At 39.5% G+C, this 21,183-nt stretch overlaps 1 protein-coding gene across 1 annotated transcript in view; it reads left to right on the plus strand.

Moving 5' to 3' along the window:
• Positions 1 to 1,508: 1,508 nt before the first annotated feature.
• The window catches only part of NCAM2 (neural cell adhesion molecule 2), a gene marked incomplete in the record, with an annotated part of 595,102 nt that continues 575,427 nt past the window's right edge, over positions 1,509 to 21,183 (plus strand). The window contains 1 exon segment of the mRNA XM_073617071.1: positions 1,509 to 1,993. Within this exon segment, the coding sequence (XP_073473172.1) occupies positions 1,942 to 1,993 (52 nt within the window).

Consider the following 21,183-nt stretch of genomic DNA (forward strand, 5'->3'; position numbering starts at 1 on the left):
ATAACATTTTTATAAAATATTATAAAAAATATAATATACAATAAAACATTTACAAAATATACAAAATATACAATACAACATGTTTATAAATATTATAAAAATATAATATACAATATAACATTTACAATATATCCAATATAACATTTGTAAAAAATATTTAAAAAAATTCAACATACAATATAACATTTACAATATATACAATATAACATTTTTATAAAATATTATAAAAATAAAATATACACAAAACCAACAAAAAAATCCCTCTGAAGCTTTAATACCACTTTAAAGTGGTTGTATACCTTTTTTTTTAACTTTTACCTACAGGTAAGCCTATAATAAGGCTTAACTGTAGGTAAAAAATTATCTCCTGAACCTGTATGGTTTAGGAGATATTCCCCTTGCAGTGAGCCGCTGACTGCAGCGGCGCATGCGCACAGGGGATTCTCGGCTGACAGCCCAGCAAACTCCGGAGCTTGCCGGTGTTCTGCCGAGAAAGTTCCTCTCAGCGGATAAGGACCCCCATCTGCGCAGTAGGAACCGGCGGAAATAGCCGAAGCAAAATACAGGCGAAATCAGCTGTACACGGCGCCTGTTAGGGGGCCCCTCGTGGGCTCGCTTTGCTCGCCACGCTTCGGGCACGGCCTCACTGCGCTCTGCACTTTTTTATTCCCCCTCTAGGTCCACTTGGATGGAGGGGCTTCAGCCTGGACCTAGGGCGCAGGCGCCATGTACAGCTGATTGAAGATTTTCATCTTCGGCTGTTTTCGGCGGCTCCAGGTCATTCGTACTGCGCAAGCGCAGCGCTTGCGCAGTACAGGGGGAAACTTATCCGCCGAGGGAACTTTCTCGGCAAGACACCGGACAGAAGTCTCCCGCGCGCATGCGCGGTGAGTGATGACATTGCGGCTCCGGCCACTCACAGCGCCGGAGCCGCGATACCCGGAAGACACGCCGAGGGGAAATGTCAGCTCCCTCGGCGTGGACAGGGTGAGATGCCGGCGCCTCGTTCTAAGGTAAGTATCTCATAATGAGCTAGTATGCGGTGCATACTAGCTCATTATATCTTTTCCCTTGCAGGTGTAGGAAAAAAAAAAAAAAACCCAGCAGGTATACAACCGCCTTAAATAAAATAAAGCATAAAGAGAAACATTAAATAAGATAGTAATGGGGAATCCAGAGGGACAGATGACCATTTTATAAAATATTATAAAACATATAATATACAATATAACATTTACCATATATATAACATAACATTTTTAAAAAAAATATTATAAAATATAATATACACAAAAACATCAAAAAATCCTTCTGAAGGTTTAATACTACTTTACATAAAATAAAGAGAAACATTTAATGAGACAGTAATGGGGAATCCAGAGGGACAGATGACCATGCACTGTTTCCATGATGAAGAGAAGATGTGTAGAGCTCCCAGCACTGATAAATTCGGGGGGAGAGGGAGTGGTTTAGTGACAGCTCTCCCCGCCCCTCCTCACTACTGTTGCTGCTGCCTTTGCCGATCCGATCAGTAGCCGGGAGCCGCGCACCTAGGAGCGCACACTTCTTCTCACATAGCCCCACTCGGCTGCCTGTAGAAGTGTATTGAAGCGGCGGCGGACGAATCCCTGAGCCAGGAGAGGGTGACGTGCTTGTTTTGCGGATGAACACCTTGGCCGCCTTGTGGCTGATATAGAGCTGCAGTCAGATCGCTGCTCATCACTTTGCTTAGGAACTGGTTGCTGCGGGCTGTGTGTGTGCGAAGCTCTGTATAGAGGCAGGGCTGTGTGTTGTGTGTGTGCACAGTGCTCCCTCCTCTACACCCTGATCATTGTGCATGCTACACAAGGCGATACATTTGTAACTAGCAGGAAAACACAACAAAAGAAAAAAAAGAAATAACCAACTCCAGGAACTGTCCAGCAGCTTCACCTCCTGAACATGAAACTCCCTCATTTCTACCTGCTTGGATTACTTGTCATCAGCGGGCAAGGTAGGAATCCACTGCCATTCATCAACTCTCAGCTAGTTGTCATCCTTCACCCTGATCACCCACTTATCCATCTGCATGTATGGAGGGGAGGATCATGGAAGTCACACTATGTCTAGGGATCTTCTATGCATTGCATTCTTTATTAGTAATGTTGTGTTGGTTCTGACAAAGATATGAACTGTGATCAGAGATTAAACAGGTCCAAAATTCGATTTTTCCTGCTGGAATAAATTAGGACAACATCTGATCTTTTTTTATTTTAATGTACGTACTTGATCGCAACGACTGCTGCGTTCCCTATTTGTTTGTGCGATCAAGGTCTTCTTTTTATTTATTTTTTCTACTAAGTGTCTCTTGGGTGACTTTTATAATCACACTGTCTGTTGCCATACTTCTTCGCTTACATTTTAGCCTTCAAGTTCACCTTGAATGAATTTGATGACAGCCGGTATCAATCCATTTCTAAAATTGTTTCGTAATGTTCTGTTTTTTTTTTTCTTTTGCGAGCGAAGGGTTGTAATTATGAAGTCACCAAAACATCAAGTTGTGCATGTTAATATTGGGCTATTATCACCAAGGTTGGAGCCGTCTTGTTTTCCTCCAGCAGGGGGAGCTGGCGTTCCATATTTGAACTTTTTCTTTTTTTTTTTGGTGGCTGGTTCACCTTCTTGCCTAAACTATGTGTTCGAAAAAGCTTTGACACGCTCCTTCTATAATACCTCAAGCACGACTTGACATTTTGGACAAGAATCCTTCGTTTCTTCAGGAAAAAAAAAAAAAAGAGCATTCAGGTTACAGTCATGATTCTTGGGTGCAAAAAAAAAAAGAATAACAAAAAAAAAAAAATTATCATAAATTGAGAAAATAGTTATAGATATAAATGAAGCTATTCTGGTAAGGCAAGCCTGGTAGCCAAATAGGGAGCAGGGGCTTTGAATCCAATTAGTGTTCAGTAGAAGGGCTGCCTGCTAGCATAATGAGATGTTGGAAGCAGCTACATTAATATTTCAGCTCAGGATGGTGCTGAAAACAAATACGGTGGCCATTTAATGGTCAGTTTGCGGAACTGTAACAACATCCTTACTCTTTGGAGATGAATGCCAAGCAGGATGGTCTCTTTATTAGCATAGTGGTGATTTCAGCAGAATGGTACAGGGATGGGATAGGCAGGGACCACCAACTGCTTGTGTTTACTCAGCCAGGTACTGGCTTATGCTGTCCCTGCTCCATTAATATGGCAGCGGGGAGTCATGAGAAGCAAATTTAAAATCATCGATTGTGCAGTGTGCGTAAAGAAAAGATCAAGCTTTTTACTCTTGTGTGTACATGGGAAAGTGAAGAGATCACTGGCTGAAAAAAAAAAAAGTGTATCAACGATGTGCAAACCATTACTCCGAAAGGGCAGAAACCGCATCCAAAAATTGAGCATGATCATTTATTTATTTATTTAGAGGGGTGGTGAAAAGTCTGTACGGTTCTCATGATCACATCAGAGCTTTCCATTTGCATTAAGTGATCCTGATTTATTATATTGGCTAAATATAGATTGCAAGCTTTATGAGCCCTGGTATTGGCAATTCAATACATATTATTGTATTGCTATAGTTTAAAGTATTGCTGTAGTTTATTAGTTAAAGTGTTTTTAAACAATGTAGATAATAATAATAATAATAATATTAATAGAAAATAGAATAATTGTATTTATAATACAAATACTACTGCTACTACTATTACTTAAAAATAATAATAATGAAATAATAATAAAAATAATAATAATAATAATAATACAAATCATATTATTATTATTATTATTATTATTATTATTATTATTATTATTATTATTATTATATTATTACTAATATAATAATAATTAATATATTTATGTATTGATGTAGTATTTTTGTATTTTGCATTTTTAATTCCAAAAATACTATTTACAAACAGAAGCCCTACTAACAACACGGTATTTTAACATGTTAAAATAGATGTTGATACAGAACATCACGCCTGTAGATGTAAGCGCATAGCATGCAAGTCATTGCATTTTAAGTGGGAAACAACATCACGTCATTTTTTTCTTTTAAAGTTTTAATCAGTTACTAACTTTTAGCTTAAAATGTCAGAGCTGTTGAAAGCCATTAAGGTTCTTGATAGTCCTAGCCAATATTAGTGTATTTCTACTTAATTTTCCGTGTTATGCTATTAAATTCAATTTCGACGTAATGACTAGAGGTTGGAACTAGTAAAGCACAATTAAAGCTGGGATAGTCAAACTAATTAATATTGAATTCTAAATGTTTTTTTTTTAACATATGGGTGTTTGATTTGCCTCACAGTTCAACACACTAAGAGCTATGCTGAGCAAAGTCTGTTTTTTCTTTATTTCTTTTTGATTTGTTATTTTCCTTCAGCATTGCTGTACTAAGGAAAACCCAAATAAAATTTCTTTTAAAAAAAGAGCTCTGCTGCTGTTGGGTATTTTGACAGATTATGGTTATGTAGGTCACATTGGTAGGAATATTTAATATTCTAATTATCAACAATGGCATGATGCATCACACACAAGATCCAAAATAACCATATAGACTACCCCTTTTAGAGATCCAGGGATTTCTGTAATGCTTTTTGCTGGAGCATAACGTTTGCTTTATCTATATTTTATACATGTGCAACTATTTAATTTCTTGATCGTGAGTGGTCAGCTTTCTGCAAAAATGTTAGATGCCTTCATGCAATGGAGCTTTCTTTGCCCTGTTTCTGCACGTAATGGGTGGAGTAGGTAATGTCATGTTCATTTATATATTAGTATCCTTTTTGTAATGGTTTGCAAAAAAAAAAAAAGAAGTCTGCTAACTGCTAAGCTTTATGTGTAACTAAAAGCCTAAATAACAGAATTATAATATTTGGGAAACATACAATCATCTTTGTAAATATATGGTATTCACATGCACCGAACTGTAAAAAAAAAATATGCCAGGGAGTTTTGAATTTCTGCTGCTGTTTGTGACCACTCCTTCTTTGCAGGTCACACCTGATTGGTTGAAACCAGGGAACCAGAGCATTTCTTGTGATGCAGTTCATGTGTGACTCCTGCTTGATACAAAATTTGCAAAGGTGTCAGGTTGTCAGGTACTGAGCGCCAAAGCAGCACCATTAAATGTAAAGTAGAGAGACTACTATGTACTGCTTGTTATAAGTGATTTATTTGTATGTGGGTTGTTTTAAGACCTGCATCTATGCTTAATTAGCTAAACAACGCTTTATGATATGTATTATTATGTAATATGTATTGTTATTATGATATGTATATTAGTTAGAAAGTATGGTGATGATTTACTAAGGGCATATAGGCTGTTCACTTCGCAGGAGAAATTGCACTTTGCAAGTGAATTAGCCCCCAGGCTTAGTGAACATGCTGAAACCCCGCTGACTTCCATCATCCAATGATGTGCAGTAAAATAGTTTTTTTTTTGTTTTGTTTTTCTTGCATGTGATTGGTTATACTTTGCTATTGAAAATTCACCACATTGGGGTAAATTCCATTGCAAAGTGCAACTTCCGTTGAAAAGTGGACAGCCTATTTGCCTTGATAAGTCAACCCTTCTGTGTGAGAAATTGTGTGGCCCCTTGTGTGTGTGCATGTATGTAGGTATGAATCTAGCTCAATAGCTAGATCATTCTTCGAAAAGGAATAGTTAAAGTAGGTTATGTAGTGGCTGAGCACATTGGGTTTGATCGGCATGTACAGTATGTAGTCATTCCGGTTCACTGCTTCTTACACAAGTTTTTTTTTTTTTTAATTCTGATGGGAATTTGCCAGCGTGCATAAATCATTGTAATTACAACCTGTATTAATGCAGAGCGGATCACTGGCAATGGAGAGTGACTGTTTCCATATCATGAATCCTTACTGAGATTTATCTTTACAGCTGGAGCTGTCACATCTGCTGTCATACTAGCATACTGTCGGGAAGCCCCACTTTCACTGATAAATTAAAGTTCATTATAGAAAAAACAAAAAAAAAAAAAATATATATATATATATATATATATATATATATATATATACACGTATTGCATATGAGATTTACATTCTCCTTCCCAAGACTTTTTTTCCAGGTACAGTGCATGGGGCCACCTACTGCTTAAAATGTTTTTGTTGATGATGATCTGGTGTTGTGGGAACATCAACTGCTGAGTCATGTGAACATGACGGTCGGACTTTCCTAGCCCTGAGCACTGAAGAGTCCTTGTTTCTTCCTTTCCTTATATAAAAATCTGAGAAAAATAAAGAGTGAGTTATTGTAGTTTGGCACAGGTTTTCAGGCAGAGATAGCTTAGTGCTGTGTGAATAAATACGTGTATCGCTTTAATTTTTAGAGATAACATTTTCACCACTGGCATTGTTAGGAATAAATGTATTGCTGTGCTAATGTATACACAGTTAAAGAGTAATGTATAGAGGTTAGGTTTTGGGTTTAAAGAAATTTCTCAATTTGTTAAGAAAGGGAAAAAAAAACAATCCCCTCTGAGTGATTGATGTAGGTTGCAGGGATTTTAACCAACTTTGTTACAGATTCCTACCTTTTGCTGCACTGAAGAAATAGCCGTTTGTTTTACCAGACTGATTCTGGTGAAACAAAAAAGACTTGTTCTGAATGGGAGGGTATAGTTCCTTATAATTACCTGGTTCACATTCAGTGTTCTCATGAGAAAAGCTGTAGGGGCTGCATCCCTTTCTCAGTATTTATGCCTTTGGGAGTATCTCACTAAAACTGACATTTTTATTGCAGAGGAAACCTAGAACGTGACCTGTATCTTAGTGCAGACTTCTGTAAAAATCAATGAACCAATCACTCAAGCAGGAAATGACAATTTTGGGGGCATTCTATACACCAACAGTGTACAGAACTCCTCCAGGTTGCCATATTGCATTTAATTTTACAGTCAATTACAGCAGCTGCAGATTCAAAAGAAAGGTAATCTTTAATAACATTAAATTACAATATGGCTTGTATATGCTATATATTTTTATTAAATATATTTTTTTTCTCCCTAAAAGGGGAGTTACCCTCTGAGTTTAGGGTTAGGGGTTGGTTTAGTTACTTTTCAAGGTGATAATAAAGAGTATGTCTGGGTGAGATATAAAGCCTTGCACTTGCTGGACTATAGAACACCCACCTGTTATGTTATGGGGATGGGGAAATAAGGGGGGTGTAGTTTAGAACAGGCAGGGTTGTCAGCTCACTACAGGAAATTCACAGAACTTCTGACATGACCACCAGTAGCAAAGCGTTAAGGGGAGATTTTTTAAAACTGGAGCACTCAGAATCTGGTGCAGCTGTGCATGGTAGCTAATCAGCTTCTAACTTCAGTGTGTTCAATTAAGATTTGACAATAAAATCTGGAAGCTGATTGGTTTCTAAGAAGAGCTGCTCCAGCTTTAGTAAATCTCAATGTGTTAGGCCCAGATTTACAGTAAACTATCACATGATAGCAGGTCGTCCACCTAATCAGCTGGCCATAGTTGGCACGTGCCACATGCCAATAGGGTGACCACATTTTCAAACTGCCATTCAGGGACATTTCCCCCCCCCTCCACTTCCAAAAAATCAGCTTGTGCTGTAACGAGTCATAGCACAGTGATTAGACACAAGAGGCGGGGTTTATAATTTCTCCAATCACAAGCAGGGGGCGGGGATTGTGCTCCTCCAGACATTCTCAGCCAGGACAAGTACTGTCAGTAAGTAAAGCGGTCATGTGGCAGCCTTTTTTGGGGGTATCAGATTGGCCTGGGGGTGGCTTTGTCAGTTTCATTCCGGGACATTGTATTGTCCTGGAATTAAGGCACGCGAGACAGACCTGCAAAATTCGGGACTGTCCCGGGCAATCCGGGACACGTGGTCACCCTACATGCCAATGACATTGTCCAAATATGGTGGTCATGTTAGATCAAAGATGTAACCAGCATTCCCACTCCTTCGCAGGGTGGGGCCAGCGACTTGCTATCATGTGACATTTTCCAAAAGTTAGCTCATCGCTAATCAGCAGGTATTTTCCTGCTCTTGCAACATTTTTAAAGAGACAAAACATGGGGAAATGTGCTAGTATTGCCGAGATGTGCCAAATATGTTTTTCCTTTAATTCCCAGACATACACTTTAATTTTTCAGGTGTGGTAGCATGTGCCATTTAAATCTGCATGTGCTGAAAACATTTGAATGATGGAATTTCTAGTGCCAGAAAATTCCAATGGCAAAAACAACCATTATGATTACAATTTTCAGAAGCCAGGAACCAATGTGCTGAACAAAGATGACATTCTGACTTTAGTACAGTTGCATTGACTTGCTGATTGATTTCACTTCTTGATTGCAATTGCTCTTTAAAGTGCATCCAACACCATACACTCGATAACCATTTTTTTTTGTGGAACCCATGTTCCTGAAGATATAGCTTATCAATTCACTGGTGCATAGGGACATTGCTAAATATCCGATACAACAGTGATTGCCTAGTGATATTGTTTGATTCTGCCATTTTATGTTAGTGGCAGGGCTACTGAAAATGGATATATATGCCATCTCAATCAACTGTTGTATCAAATTTGATTGTTATGATGAATTCACATTTAAATCAAACACCTTTAAAGTGGTTATAAACCCTTACATATACCCAGTGAAGGGACTAGCCTCAGGTGATACACAGAGATGAAACAAATCCTCCCACATAAGTTATACGTACAGCCCCTCTGCTGTACAGCTGTTCATAAGTGCATAATTTTTACAGCTTGTATGAGCTTTCAGAAAGCAGGGGCAGAGAGCTTATTAGACACTCTGCAGAGCTCAGTGAGGAGAGTTCTGAGAGCTAATTGGAGGGGAGGAACCCAACCCACACACAGGAACAGCACCAAGGCTGTCAATCAGCTGGAGATCCCTCCTCTGTCACCTTTTTACCTCTTGGTGTCAGGAAAACCTGTCAGAAGTGAGTCATGCTGATAGCAGAGGAATGCAGCAGCAGACAGAAATGACACTTAAGTTCTCTGGATTGAGACAAGTATACACTATAGAGGGATATGCTTTGTTAATATTTAATGTCTGAGATTTACAACCAATTTAAAGCTGGGAACACAACATTTCTTCTTCAAGCAGAAAATTATTCACTGGAATATAAGGGGATTTTCCCAGTTACAACAGTAGCTCACATGAAAAGCCAAACCTAAGCAGTTTTAATTAAATCAGGGGGATCCTACAATTTGAGGTACAGCAGTAATTGCAGAGGCACATATAGGTCTTATCTGCAATTATATCTGCAATTATAGTTGGAGAAATACTCTTAGATGTACTGTAATGTTGTTTTGAATAGTCATGCAATTCTTTGACTACCACTTAGGCCGTACATACATGGTACAATATGATAGTATAGTCTCCTTTGGATCTACCACTAATTCTACCACTAATGGATTGATGTGTTTGAGTTTATCCTTCTAATGTATGGTGTCCATGAGGTTGGGGGGAAGGTTTAGGGACGAGTGGATTGAATAGTGTATAGTTAAGTTACATAGTTACACAGTAGGTGAGGTTGAAAAAAGACACAAGTCCACCAAGTCCAACCTATGTGTGTGATTATATGTCAGTATTAAATTGTATATCCCTGAATGTTGCGGTCATTCAGGTGCTTATCTAATAGTTACTTGAAACTATTGATGCCCCCCGTTGAGACCACCGCCTGTGGAAGGGAATTCCACATCCTCTTACAGTAAAGAACCCTCTATGTAGTTTAAGGTTAAACCTCTTTTCTTCTAATTTTAATGAGTGGCCACAAGTCTTGTTAAACTCCCTTCTGTGAAAAAGTTTTATCCCTATTGTGGGGTCACCAGTATGGTATTTGTATATTGAAATCATATCCCCCTCTCAAGCGTCTTCTCCAGAGAGAATAAGTTCAGTGCTCGCAACCTTTCCTCATAACTAATATCCTCCAGACCCTTTATTAGCTTTGTTGCCCTTCTTTGTACTCACACCATTTCCAGTACATCCTTCCTGAGGACTGGTGCCCAGAACAGTTATTGTTATTGTTATTAATATGTTTTTTCCTGCTCAATATTTTTATTGGGATAGTAAAGTAGTGTACAAAAACTGTGTCATATCAGACAGAAAGCAGATTCATATACAGTCTCGTCATGCTATAAGTGCTAACATTTTCCAGAAAGTTTAAACTGAGCATAAGCAAAAGCAGTGAACAAGTGTGAGCTTGTAACAAGTATACATAGAACATTCAGAGGTGATCCCCAGGCTATCTTGGAGATATTAACCTGTGGGCTCCAAGTTACTCAGTTGAGAGTATAAGTTAGGTAATATTGTTATGGTAAAGTAGATTTTAAGAAGAACAAAAAAGGAGGTTTAAAAAGAGGGTTAAGAAGAACATAAAAAGAACAAGGCCGGGTCAGGGTCCCTTCCATCCAGGTCAACCACATGTGTACAGTTAGAAGAAACCTAAACCATGCGACAAGAAAAATGTCTTGTGGTTCCAATAATGATTGGTCAAAATTTAGTAGTAAGTATTTATAGGGTTGCCAAATCTTTAGGTGTTTGGGAATATGGTCTAAAATAGTAGCAGCTATCTTACTGTGAATCATAGCTTGGGTTTCTCTTTGTTTCATTTCAAGGAGAGATAGGTTAGATGTCTTCCAAGCTTTAGCAATTGTTTGCTTAGAAGCTGTGTTGACATAAAGAAGAAGTTTAGATTGTGACCTAGTTAACTCTGTTGGGCTTCTATTTTGAAGGGCATTACTATTTTTTTAACCCAATTGATTAACTGAAATGGTATGCTTTATTATTCAGATTCTCCTATGTGTCTGAGGTTCTTGTATGTTGATTATCTATGCTACCTGACATTAATATTTATACATCCAACCCTATAGGCTATTGGGTATTTGTTATTGACAGTCACCCTGAGGAGGGGATATTGTATTTATATGAAGATATCCTTATGTTGTTTTTTAGACCTGATGAAGGGGGCATTTTTGGACCCTTGAAACATGTTGGATACTCTTTGAATCATCCTTGTGACTTTTATTGGAATAAAGTCATGTCCTGGACCTTTACCCAAAGCAGGCCTACGAAGGGCAGCATTTATGAGAACTACTATCAGGGACCACGTGCAGGTGTTATGCATGTCATCATTGGCAGTAAGACTGTTCTTCAGGATGAAAGATTTTTGGAAAGGGATGAGACTAGGAATGTGTTTATTATATATGTTCAAACAACAGCATACTCCATTACTATTTCAGATTTTAAATTCAGTACCAATTTTGTAGAAACACTACACAAAACATGTCTACAAAAGGTCATAGACAATTGACAAAACCTAAAGCCATTGGTGAAAACTGTGCTGTGTTTATGCTGCATTAGTGATAACTAGCAGCCAGTTATCTTGACAGAATGCCTTTTCTTATTAATGACGTAGTCTACTTTTTCTATGGCATAAAGGCAGACCAATTTTAAATAAATGCTATGTGATCTTTAATGAAGTTCAAGGATTTGGCGTTGTGTGAATGCCAGATCCTGTGATGAATAATGCAGCAATGCATTGAAAGATTGTAAGGACTAATCAACACATCCTGTAAGATGCACAAAAGATGATCAACATATTAAACACAACATTGAAGTATAAATGGTCAATGTGAATAAGCACAAATGTATGTGTAAAAGTTGTAGCAGTTAAATGAAATACATGGATGAATATCTAAATACAAAAATTAAATACATATAATGGAGTTGTTTTATCTGCCAACTGGTTTCTGGTTTTTGCCTATTCAGTCCTGGGGTTTATTTGCCACTTAGCACAGACCCTGTCTGGCAGGGAAGGAGACCTGATTTTGGTGCCTATGCACCACAACATCACCGTTATACAGTGCCTTGAAAAAGTATACATAACCCTTGAAATTTTCCACATTTTGTTATGTTACAACCAAAAATGTAAATGTATTTATTTGGGATTTTATGTGATAGACCAACACAAGGCACATAATTGTGAAGTAAAAGGAAAATGATAAATGGTTTTCAGAATTTTTTACAAATAAATATGTGAAAAGTGTGGCGTGCATTTGTATTCAGCCCCCCTGAGTCAATACTTTATAGAACCACCTTTCGCTGCAATCACAGCTGCAAATCTTTTTGGGTATGTCTCTACCAGCTTTGCACATCTAGAGAATTACATTTTTGCCCATTCTTCTTTGCAGAAGAGTATGAATACTTTTTCAAGGCACTGTATATGTTAAAATGCTGTGCTCCTGTTACCTGACTTTGGAGCTCGAGATGACCAGGGTGGCCCCTTGTACAATTCCTGTCAAAGCACACCTGGTAAAGGAGACAGGGAGGGTAGGACAGTGGAAGGGCTGAGGTGCCAGGAAGCTGGAGTAGTGAACTGGAGCTTGGAAACACAGGAGTCCTTCTAGTGGCAGTATGGAGTCTGATCATAAGCTCAGACCAGAACATTGGTCATATGTTCTGCAGCAGTCAGGCAAACAAGTGCAGGTCAAAAGTCCATTCTGAGGTTGGTAACACGGCAGCAGGCATAACAGGCAGGGTGATCCAAGAGAGAAGTCAGGCATAGGCTGCCAGGTGGCAAGACCTGTGAGCACTCGCTGCACAGGAATGAGTACTTGCCGCACAAGATCCCTGACAGCTCTGTTCTCCAAGTAACTTCCACCTCTTCAGCTTCTGACACCTGGATAGCACAGCTGGCACTGGATGTACCCAGTGCCAGATGCACAGCCCCAGAAATCCACAAATGAGCACTGATAGAATCCCCTCCATCTGCGCATGCACAGTCTGCTCTCCCTTGCAGCTCAGCATTTTTCTGAGAGGAAATGAATAGCAGATTTCAAATGTGAGGGTGGGGAAGAAGGCCAGGAGTGCTCAATACTGGATTTCTGAGGCTGCACATCTGGCACTAGGTTTGTCTTGCCATCTATGGGACGGATTGTGGATGACAATGTCAACAGTCAAAGACGTGGACATTAATTTGGGGAACAGAGCACAGCATTTTAATATTTTGGGCACACTATGTTGCATGGGGACCTTTTTGTGAAGCATGTAAAAAAGTGAAGGTACCCTTTAAGCAACATTTACAGGTCTTGATACCTCCCCCACCCAGTTACTGGCAGGCAAATGAGAAGCATCGCACTGATGAGCTCATCGTTCTCTTCCTATTAGCATGTTAGTAAATTACTAATTCAGAACAAATCACTGGCTCATAGTGCTGCTTTTCCTACTCCCAGTTTCAGAGATAGTATAGAAACAAACTGCAACACCTGCTGAATCTGGTCACAATGGATTTCATGATCTGCAATTAACATACTTTTTTAAATTGTATTTTTATTAGATTTTGCAAAAAATAAAGAAACACATTGCATATAAAGGACACGTGAAACTAAAAGTATGTCAGATAGATGAATTGTACAATAAAAGGAAAAACCATGAAAACCTAAAGTATCTGTAGGTTATACAAAAGTGAAGCCAACATGCTAACAATTCACCATATGGAGGTCATACATTCAGTCATTTACATAATGAGCGTGTGAAGTCAAGAAATGAAGTCACGTTATGAAACCCTAATTCAGATTGGATCAACCAGAAGAAATATGTATAAAGACATATCAGCAGTGTATTCCAAGTAATTAAATCATCATAGAGCCTGGCAAAGGGGATCCAAACTCTGACCGATCCCACTGTTCCCATATTTTATTAAATTGCGGAATGGTATCAAGTACAGTAGCAGTAAAATATTCCAGTCTCCGAATATCAGCTATGAGCTGGAGGAACCTAGACCACAATGGAGGTATATTAGACAACCAATAAAGCGAAATAACTCTTGGCAGCCAAAAGAATGTAGGAAATCAATCATTTGATGTGTTTAGCAATACCAGGAAAATGAAGAACCAATAAATAGTGAATTTGGTCCAGCGGAAGGGGCAAATCTACTACATTTTGAAGCACTAGCATCACCTCATGCCAAAAAGGCTGTATCAGAGAGCATTGCCAGAAAATATGAAGCAATGATCCTACTTCAAGTCCGCAGCGCCAACACTTCACTGTACTAGAGAGGTCATAGTTATGTATGACCTCTGGGGTCCTATACCAGAACATAAGAATTTCAATGGATGTCTCTCTCTGCACCACACATTTGGAGGATTTAAAAGTAGAAGTCCAGATCTTTTCCCACATCTGGGAGGTGATAGGCCTACCTAACAATTGTGCCCATTTACACATATATAAATGATTATTTTTAGTAGGAGGGAAGCTTCATGAAGAATGTGGTATAGAGAGCACACCAGATGTAATTGTTGAGGCCCTTGGGCACATAGGTATTCAAAAGAGGTATGTTTGTCTAGGGTCAGGGACAGAGAATGGAAAAAGTGTTTGATTTGCAAATAAAAATACAACATATGTGTAGGAAGGTCAAACTTCTCCCGAAGTGCCTCAAAAGTACTCAGCCTATGGGTGACAGGGTGTACCATGTTACGAAGTTGAAAAAGGGAGGCCTGAACCCAAGGCCTCATATGACCCAGAAATAAACGCTCTGGTATGGATGGATTGAATGGTATGGATGAACAGTATACTTGTAAGGGGGGTCATTGTGAGGAGAGAGAGAACCTCTGAAAACACTTTTGCCAAATTGTTAGGGTGAAGATCATTGGGGCAATGCACATACGCTTTAGTATGGGGTCAGTAGGCAAAGTCTGAGACCACAGTAGGGAGCCCGGGTGAACCGGATATATAACCCCCTTCTCAATCTGCGACCAATGATTAGGGGCCTGCAGACTAGACCAAGAGACGGCAGCTCATAAATGGGAAGCGTAGTAATATTTAATAATATCAGGTTCTCCCAGCCCGCCTCTCATTTTTAGTGAAAAAAACACTGAACTTTTTAATTCCAAATTAATTTGAGGAAACTCCTTTGGATGGCCTTAAGTTGGGACATCGGTATAGTGACTGACAGAGTCTCAAAAAAATAAAGTAACCTAGGCAAAATTGACATTTTTAAGACATTGATCCTAACTAAGAGAGAGAGGGGATATTTAGCCCATTGTTGAAGGGATCTGGTAATGTCTTGGATCAGGGGAGGGTAATTAGTAGAGTATAGAGTGGAATAAGAGGAAGTAAATTGTATACCTAAAGATTTGCGAGAGTTAGGGCACCATCTGCATGGGTACATTTGTTTAAGTTGGGTCAAAAGAGCTGGTGGTATATGTAATGGTAGGGCCTCAGTTTTTGTTGTATTAACCTTATACCCGGATATGGCACTAAAAGAGGATAGAAGGTTATGCAAAGAGGGGAGTGATATAAATGGGTTAGTAAGAGTCAATAAAATGTCATCTGCAAAAAGAGACAACTTGTATTCCCTCTCTTGCATCAACACCCCACGAATATCTGGATGTAATCGGACGCCCTCAGCCAGGGGTTCTAGGCCCAAAATAAAAAGCAAAGGGGAGAGAGGTCATCCCTGCCGAGTGCCATTCGTCATGGGAAGTGGGGCAACAGGAAAGAGGACATCTGGACTTGAGCTGTGACCTGTGAGTACAAGGCTTCTAATGCTGCAAAAAAAGGACCCCGAAAACCAAATCTTGTCAAGGTGGAAAACATGTATGGCCGACTCAACCTATCAAAGGCTTTTTGGGCATCCAAACTCATAATTATAGCTGGACGGGAAAATATATTAAGAAGTTCTATCAGGTCAGTGGTGGGGCGTGTGTTATCTCCTGCATGTCTAGTTGGCACAAAACCCACTTGGTCTTTATTAACTAATTTAGGAATAAACTGGGACAGTCTAGACGCTAGAATTTTTTTATATATATTTTGTAATCTGAGTTCAGTAAGGCTATGGGTCTTTAGTTATTGGGCAGGGAAGGATCCTTACCGGGCTTAGGAGTGACGAAGATGTAGGAATGCATGAACTGTGAATGTGGGGGTTTTTCTTTAAATATAGTGCCATATAAATCCAACATATGGGGGGCCAGAATGTCTAAAAAGGTTTTATAGTAGAAATAAGGGAGTCCATCAGGACCAGGGGACTTATAAAGTGAGAAATCCTTAATCATCTTTGAAAGTTCCTCAATAGATACAGCTGCGTTTAATTTGACTAGATCAGAAGAGGACAACTTTGGTAATGAGTGATCGGTGAAAAATCTGTCAAAGATTTCCTGTGTAAAATTGAAGTGGTTTTCAGGGGTTAGACAGCTGTAGAGTTTCTGATAAAAGGTTCCAAATGTCTTAGACAAAGTAAGGGGGCAGTAGGTCCTGGTTCCATCCACCTGTGTAAGGAAATCAGGAAAGGAGTGGAAAGGATGAGGAGTAGTTTATTCACTAGCATCCTATGGGGCTTATTAGAGAATTTGTAGAGTTTTTGCCCCATACCATGTACTTAGCAGTCTTACTTAGGGCTATGGATCTTAATTGTTCCCGAAGGGAGGTGACTTTACGTAAATTTGGTACTGTGGGTTTGCACAAAAGCTGGCGCGCTGCCTCTCGTAAATCAGTCAACAAGGACTGCATAAGTCTAGCCTTATCTTTCTTCAGACGGGAGCCTTCTGCAATACAAGCGCCATGAAAGTAGGCCTTATGTGCCTCTCACAGCATAGAAGAGTCCTCGAGTGAGCCTTCACTCAATGTAAAAAATTCCTCTAACTCCTTAGATAGTTTAGTTCGGGTGACTTGTGATTGTAGGAGGTGGTCATTAAGGTGCCAGTTACATGTCCTAAGAGAGGACGGGGACAAAATGATGTCTAGTGAGATAGGGGCATGATCAGATCATGTGATGGGAGAAATGTCAGGTTCAACAATGTGGGGGATAAGCGAGGCTGAGATAAAAAATTGGTCCAGTCTAGAGTACATTTTATGGGCCATGGAGTAGAAAGTAAATTTCTTAGTGGAGGGATGTTTGATCCTCCACGAGTCAAACAGTTGGTGGGACCTAATACATTTACGGAAGGAAGTTGCTTGACACATAGTGATAAGCAGCGCCTGTGTCGCTGGGATAGAGTGACACAGGCGCTGCTTATCACTATGTGCTCAAATCTCTGGAGGACGTTTCTGGTCACAGTTCCATAAGAAGGGATGAATTCCTGCATAGTGCCTGCAGCTACAGAGGTGAATGAAGGCTTGTTTTATAGCGTTGAAACACAGTCATTACCTGAAACAGAATCAGCTGTGTAGGAGGCTTAACACTGGATGAGGACCAGCCAAACTCTGCTACTTAGACAGCAGTGGCATACTGGGAAAGGAGAGAAGGATACCGCTGAGAGGAACACAGATCGCTAAGGAACATCACTGCTGGATCCATATCTATATGCCTATTACCCCTGCAGGGGTTGGGCGCTCCGGTGAGTGAGGGCACGAGTGGGGGCACAATAGAAGACGGGGAACACCAGTGACAGCATTATCCCATGATTTTTATTGGATTATTTGGATGAACACATCACTACTTCATTGCAGACTTTTGTCACATTTATAGGACACTTATCAGTTTTTTCACTTTTCATTATTCAAAAAATTTTTTTTGCTTTTTACTTATACACCTATTATCACTATTTGGGATTTTTTGTCCTTTTTTTATATATTGGTTGAGAGAACTGATAGATGCCATCTGATACACTGTGTTACACTGTTGATATTGATTATCACTTTTTTTGGGACTTCTACAGTGATTGAGATTTGAATATATGTCAATTAATTTATACATATTTTGTGTTACTCGTGTATTATAGCTTATTTGATATACACATTTTTAGGTTCTAGCACTTTATAGGATTTCATTTAATTTTTGGTGCACTTCCACGCACACACACTCCCTTTTTCACATATACTTGTATATATTTATTTCCTGAACCGCGCCAATTCACCTATTAGAGTCTTTTGTTTTTTTGGATTTCACTTTGGTGATTTTCTTTTTTGGGGGGGCTGCAGTTCAGTTTTCCTTGTCCTAAGCGCAGAATAATTGATTTTTATTTACATAACACCATGTTGACTCATCAACATTGAAAGCAAACTTAAGCATATAAAACAGAAAAAAAAAAAAAGGAAGACATATATATGTATGACCTAGGAAACATACTTGCTTGAGTATAGAGGCATATAGACCTCAGTAGCAAAAATATAAAACATGTCATTAACCTACAGAGATGACATTTGAATGTGCATGAAGTCTTTTGTGAACTTAAACAGGTCCAAAAAAAAAGAAAAACCAACATTAGAAGGCCTGAGAGGCAGCCACATCTCAGGAGGCCGTGGCAAAAGCCATAGGCCAAGTAGGGAAACATGAAGGCTTCCAGCAGGGAACTCGGGAGGAGGGAGCCTGCCCACTCTCCTTGATGAAAATAATAAAAGCAACTAACTTAAGATAAAGAAAACCATGAGTAACTGGTTGAAACATCAAAAACCCCATGGGAGTGGGAGCATTTACCCAGAAAAAGAGAGTAACTCCAAAACTGGAGTCCAGACCACAAAAGTAAGTAACCTAGAAAAAAGGAGAAACAACCAAAGGCTTATTCACTGCACATGAAGGAGGTTGCTTGGAGAATCAAGAGCGTTGGGGTGTGGAGAAGGACTTCTTTGACTGACCCTTGGCAGGGGTCCAGATGTGACTGGGAGTAGAAGGTACAGGAGGACCTGATGATAAGGTAGGTATTCTTCAGGTAAAGGGCGAGATTCAAGCTTTTGATGAAGGCATCTCCTCCTTAAAGATCTCAGATACTGTGCTCTACTCCCTCCCTTAAAACGATAAGACGAAAGGGAATTCCCAGTAGTACGGGACCCAATGATGCTGTAGGTGTGCTGTGACAGGACGAAGATGCCTCCGCTTGGCCAAGGTGATGGGAGATAAGTCACTAAATATCTGGATCTTTGGCCCTTTATATGCGATCTGGGACTTGTTGCGCCTGGCCAGGCAGGGTTAAGGCTTCTTTACTATCATAGTAGTGAAACTGCACAATTACATCCCTGGGTCTAGCTCTGGCCAGAGGTTTAGGACCCAAGAACCTGTGGGCCCAATGCAATCGCTAATCATAATCCACGGCAGTGGAGGCCAATGTATTGAAGAGGCCCAGGAGACTAGCAGAAACAATTCACAGAATGAATAATACAATGTCCCATGCTAAGATGGTAGCCATCGATCAAAATCAAATTCCAAAATTTGAAAAACTTTGGCATCCTTGGATAAAACAACAGTTCCTGTCAAACTTCAATGACTCTGTCCTGTTGCCATGGTAACAGATTAAATGACTTACAGAGACACCCATTCTAAGGCTTCAAAGAGAACTAAAAAGAATAATAAACTGACGAGCGGGACAACCTTGTGGACCATACCTCTACCTTTTAACCCTTTTTCTTCTTTCTCTTTCCTTTTCTCCACCTTACGATTAAAGCTCATTATCAGAATTTATTTGACCTATATACACTCTACTTGTAAACAATATGTATAGTAGGTATAAATCATTTAAATACCTACAAAAGTAACTAAGGAAATGATATATATCTTTAATTTAGGTTTACGTGAACCCAATGTTTAATATTTGAAATTTCATGATATTTACCTATATAAACCCTCCTGTAAAACAATGAGCTTACTTTATAGATCCTTGTAAACTTACTTTATGTATCTTTATAACATTGTATACTCAATAAACTTCTTTTGACAAGGAAGAGGCCCAGGAGATAAGAGCGTAGTTTATCATCACCCACAGTTTCAGGTATACCCCAAAAGCGCAGGTTTTGGCGCATCTCCCTGTTTTCTAAATCTTCTCGCTGCAGTTGCAATTGGGAGTGTTTTAGGGTAGAATTTTCTTCCTCAAGTAACTGCACATAATTTACCAGATCATCAAACTTGTTTTCCAGTGCATCAGTACGCTCACCTATTTGGTGATTCTGCCCCTCAATTCTTGGGTGATCTTGTCCACCTTGCCACAATATTGCAGTTGATTTGTTGTAGGAGGGTTTGCAGCTTCTCATCCAGGATGTCTGGGGTTAGCCTGATAGGGGATATGTTTAATCCCAGAAACTGTGGCAGTAGCTCGCGTGGCATTGCTCGCATCCTCAGTCCCCAATAGGGGATCCATCGATGCGAAGGGGTCTGTGGGGGAAATCGAGACCAGGGGTTGTGGCCTAGTAAGATAAGGATCCATAGCTGTCCCTGATTATGGCCCAAACAGCGGTGAGTAACAGTGTTGCTGCTGGCCAATTTTCCCATGGGGTGCCCGTGGAGCGGAGAAAGGGTTTAGGCTTACCCCCGATGCTTTGTGATAGCAATGAAGCTGTGCGGAGGCCACGGAGAGCAGACGGGAACCAGAGCTCACTCACTACACATCCACCATGTCAGAAGCCACGCATGCGCCTGCAATTAAAATACTTTAAAAAAGCTGTTTTAATATAATCAATGGAAATGGCTCCTTGTAAGCATTATCTATACTTTGATTAACCTTATTTCATATCTGTGGTTCCTGGGGTCACTGTTTTTAGAACAGGGCTTGTGGAAAACTTGTGGGCTTGTGGAAAACTGTTCAGGATCTAGGAGACACTTTTGTTGAAGTGGTTCACAAGACCTGATGTCTTGAGCTGAGATAACCAATTCCAAAAAGTTGGTGATAAAGCTAAGAGTTTAGAAGACCTAAGACACTAAAAAGTGGCCTCACCAGAGGATCTGTGATAACTGTTCCCAGATCTTGGAATGGGACCCAGTGCCTTCTCTGTTCATATGCAATACATCTGTAAATACAATTCTTCAGGCTTGTGACAAATAACATTAATAAGTCAAAGCTCTCACAGTCCCATATTTTAGGCACTAAGAAAGGGGGGTAAAATGAAATACACAGCACAGGTAGACTTTTGGCATGCATGAACACCACATATGCAGGTTTGCAGATGTGGCTGGAAACAACTTTTTATGATACAACTTGTGGATTCAGATAGAATAGAATAAACAAAGACTACATAGTCACGGGTCATAATAAATACTGTATTTTTTTTTTTAATAAACAGAAGATCCACTGTTCCTCTTCACATCATTATTTACATAACTTGAGAGACTCTTTTCACTTTGCAAAATAAATCCCATTTGATTTGGATGAAAGTTGAAAGGATGTTGATTCTCGCATTTACATTATATATTCCTTTAAAGAATGGTTTTACCTTTTGAGCG

This window comes from Aquarana catesbeiana, linkage group LG02 (genome assembly GCF_042186555.1).
Source record: "Aquarana catesbeiana isolate 2022-GZ linkage group LG02, ASM4218655v1, whole genome shotgun sequence".
Taxonomy (NCBI): domain Eukaryota; kingdom Metazoa; phylum Chordata; class Amphibia; order Anura; family Ranidae; genus Aquarana; species Aquarana catesbeiana.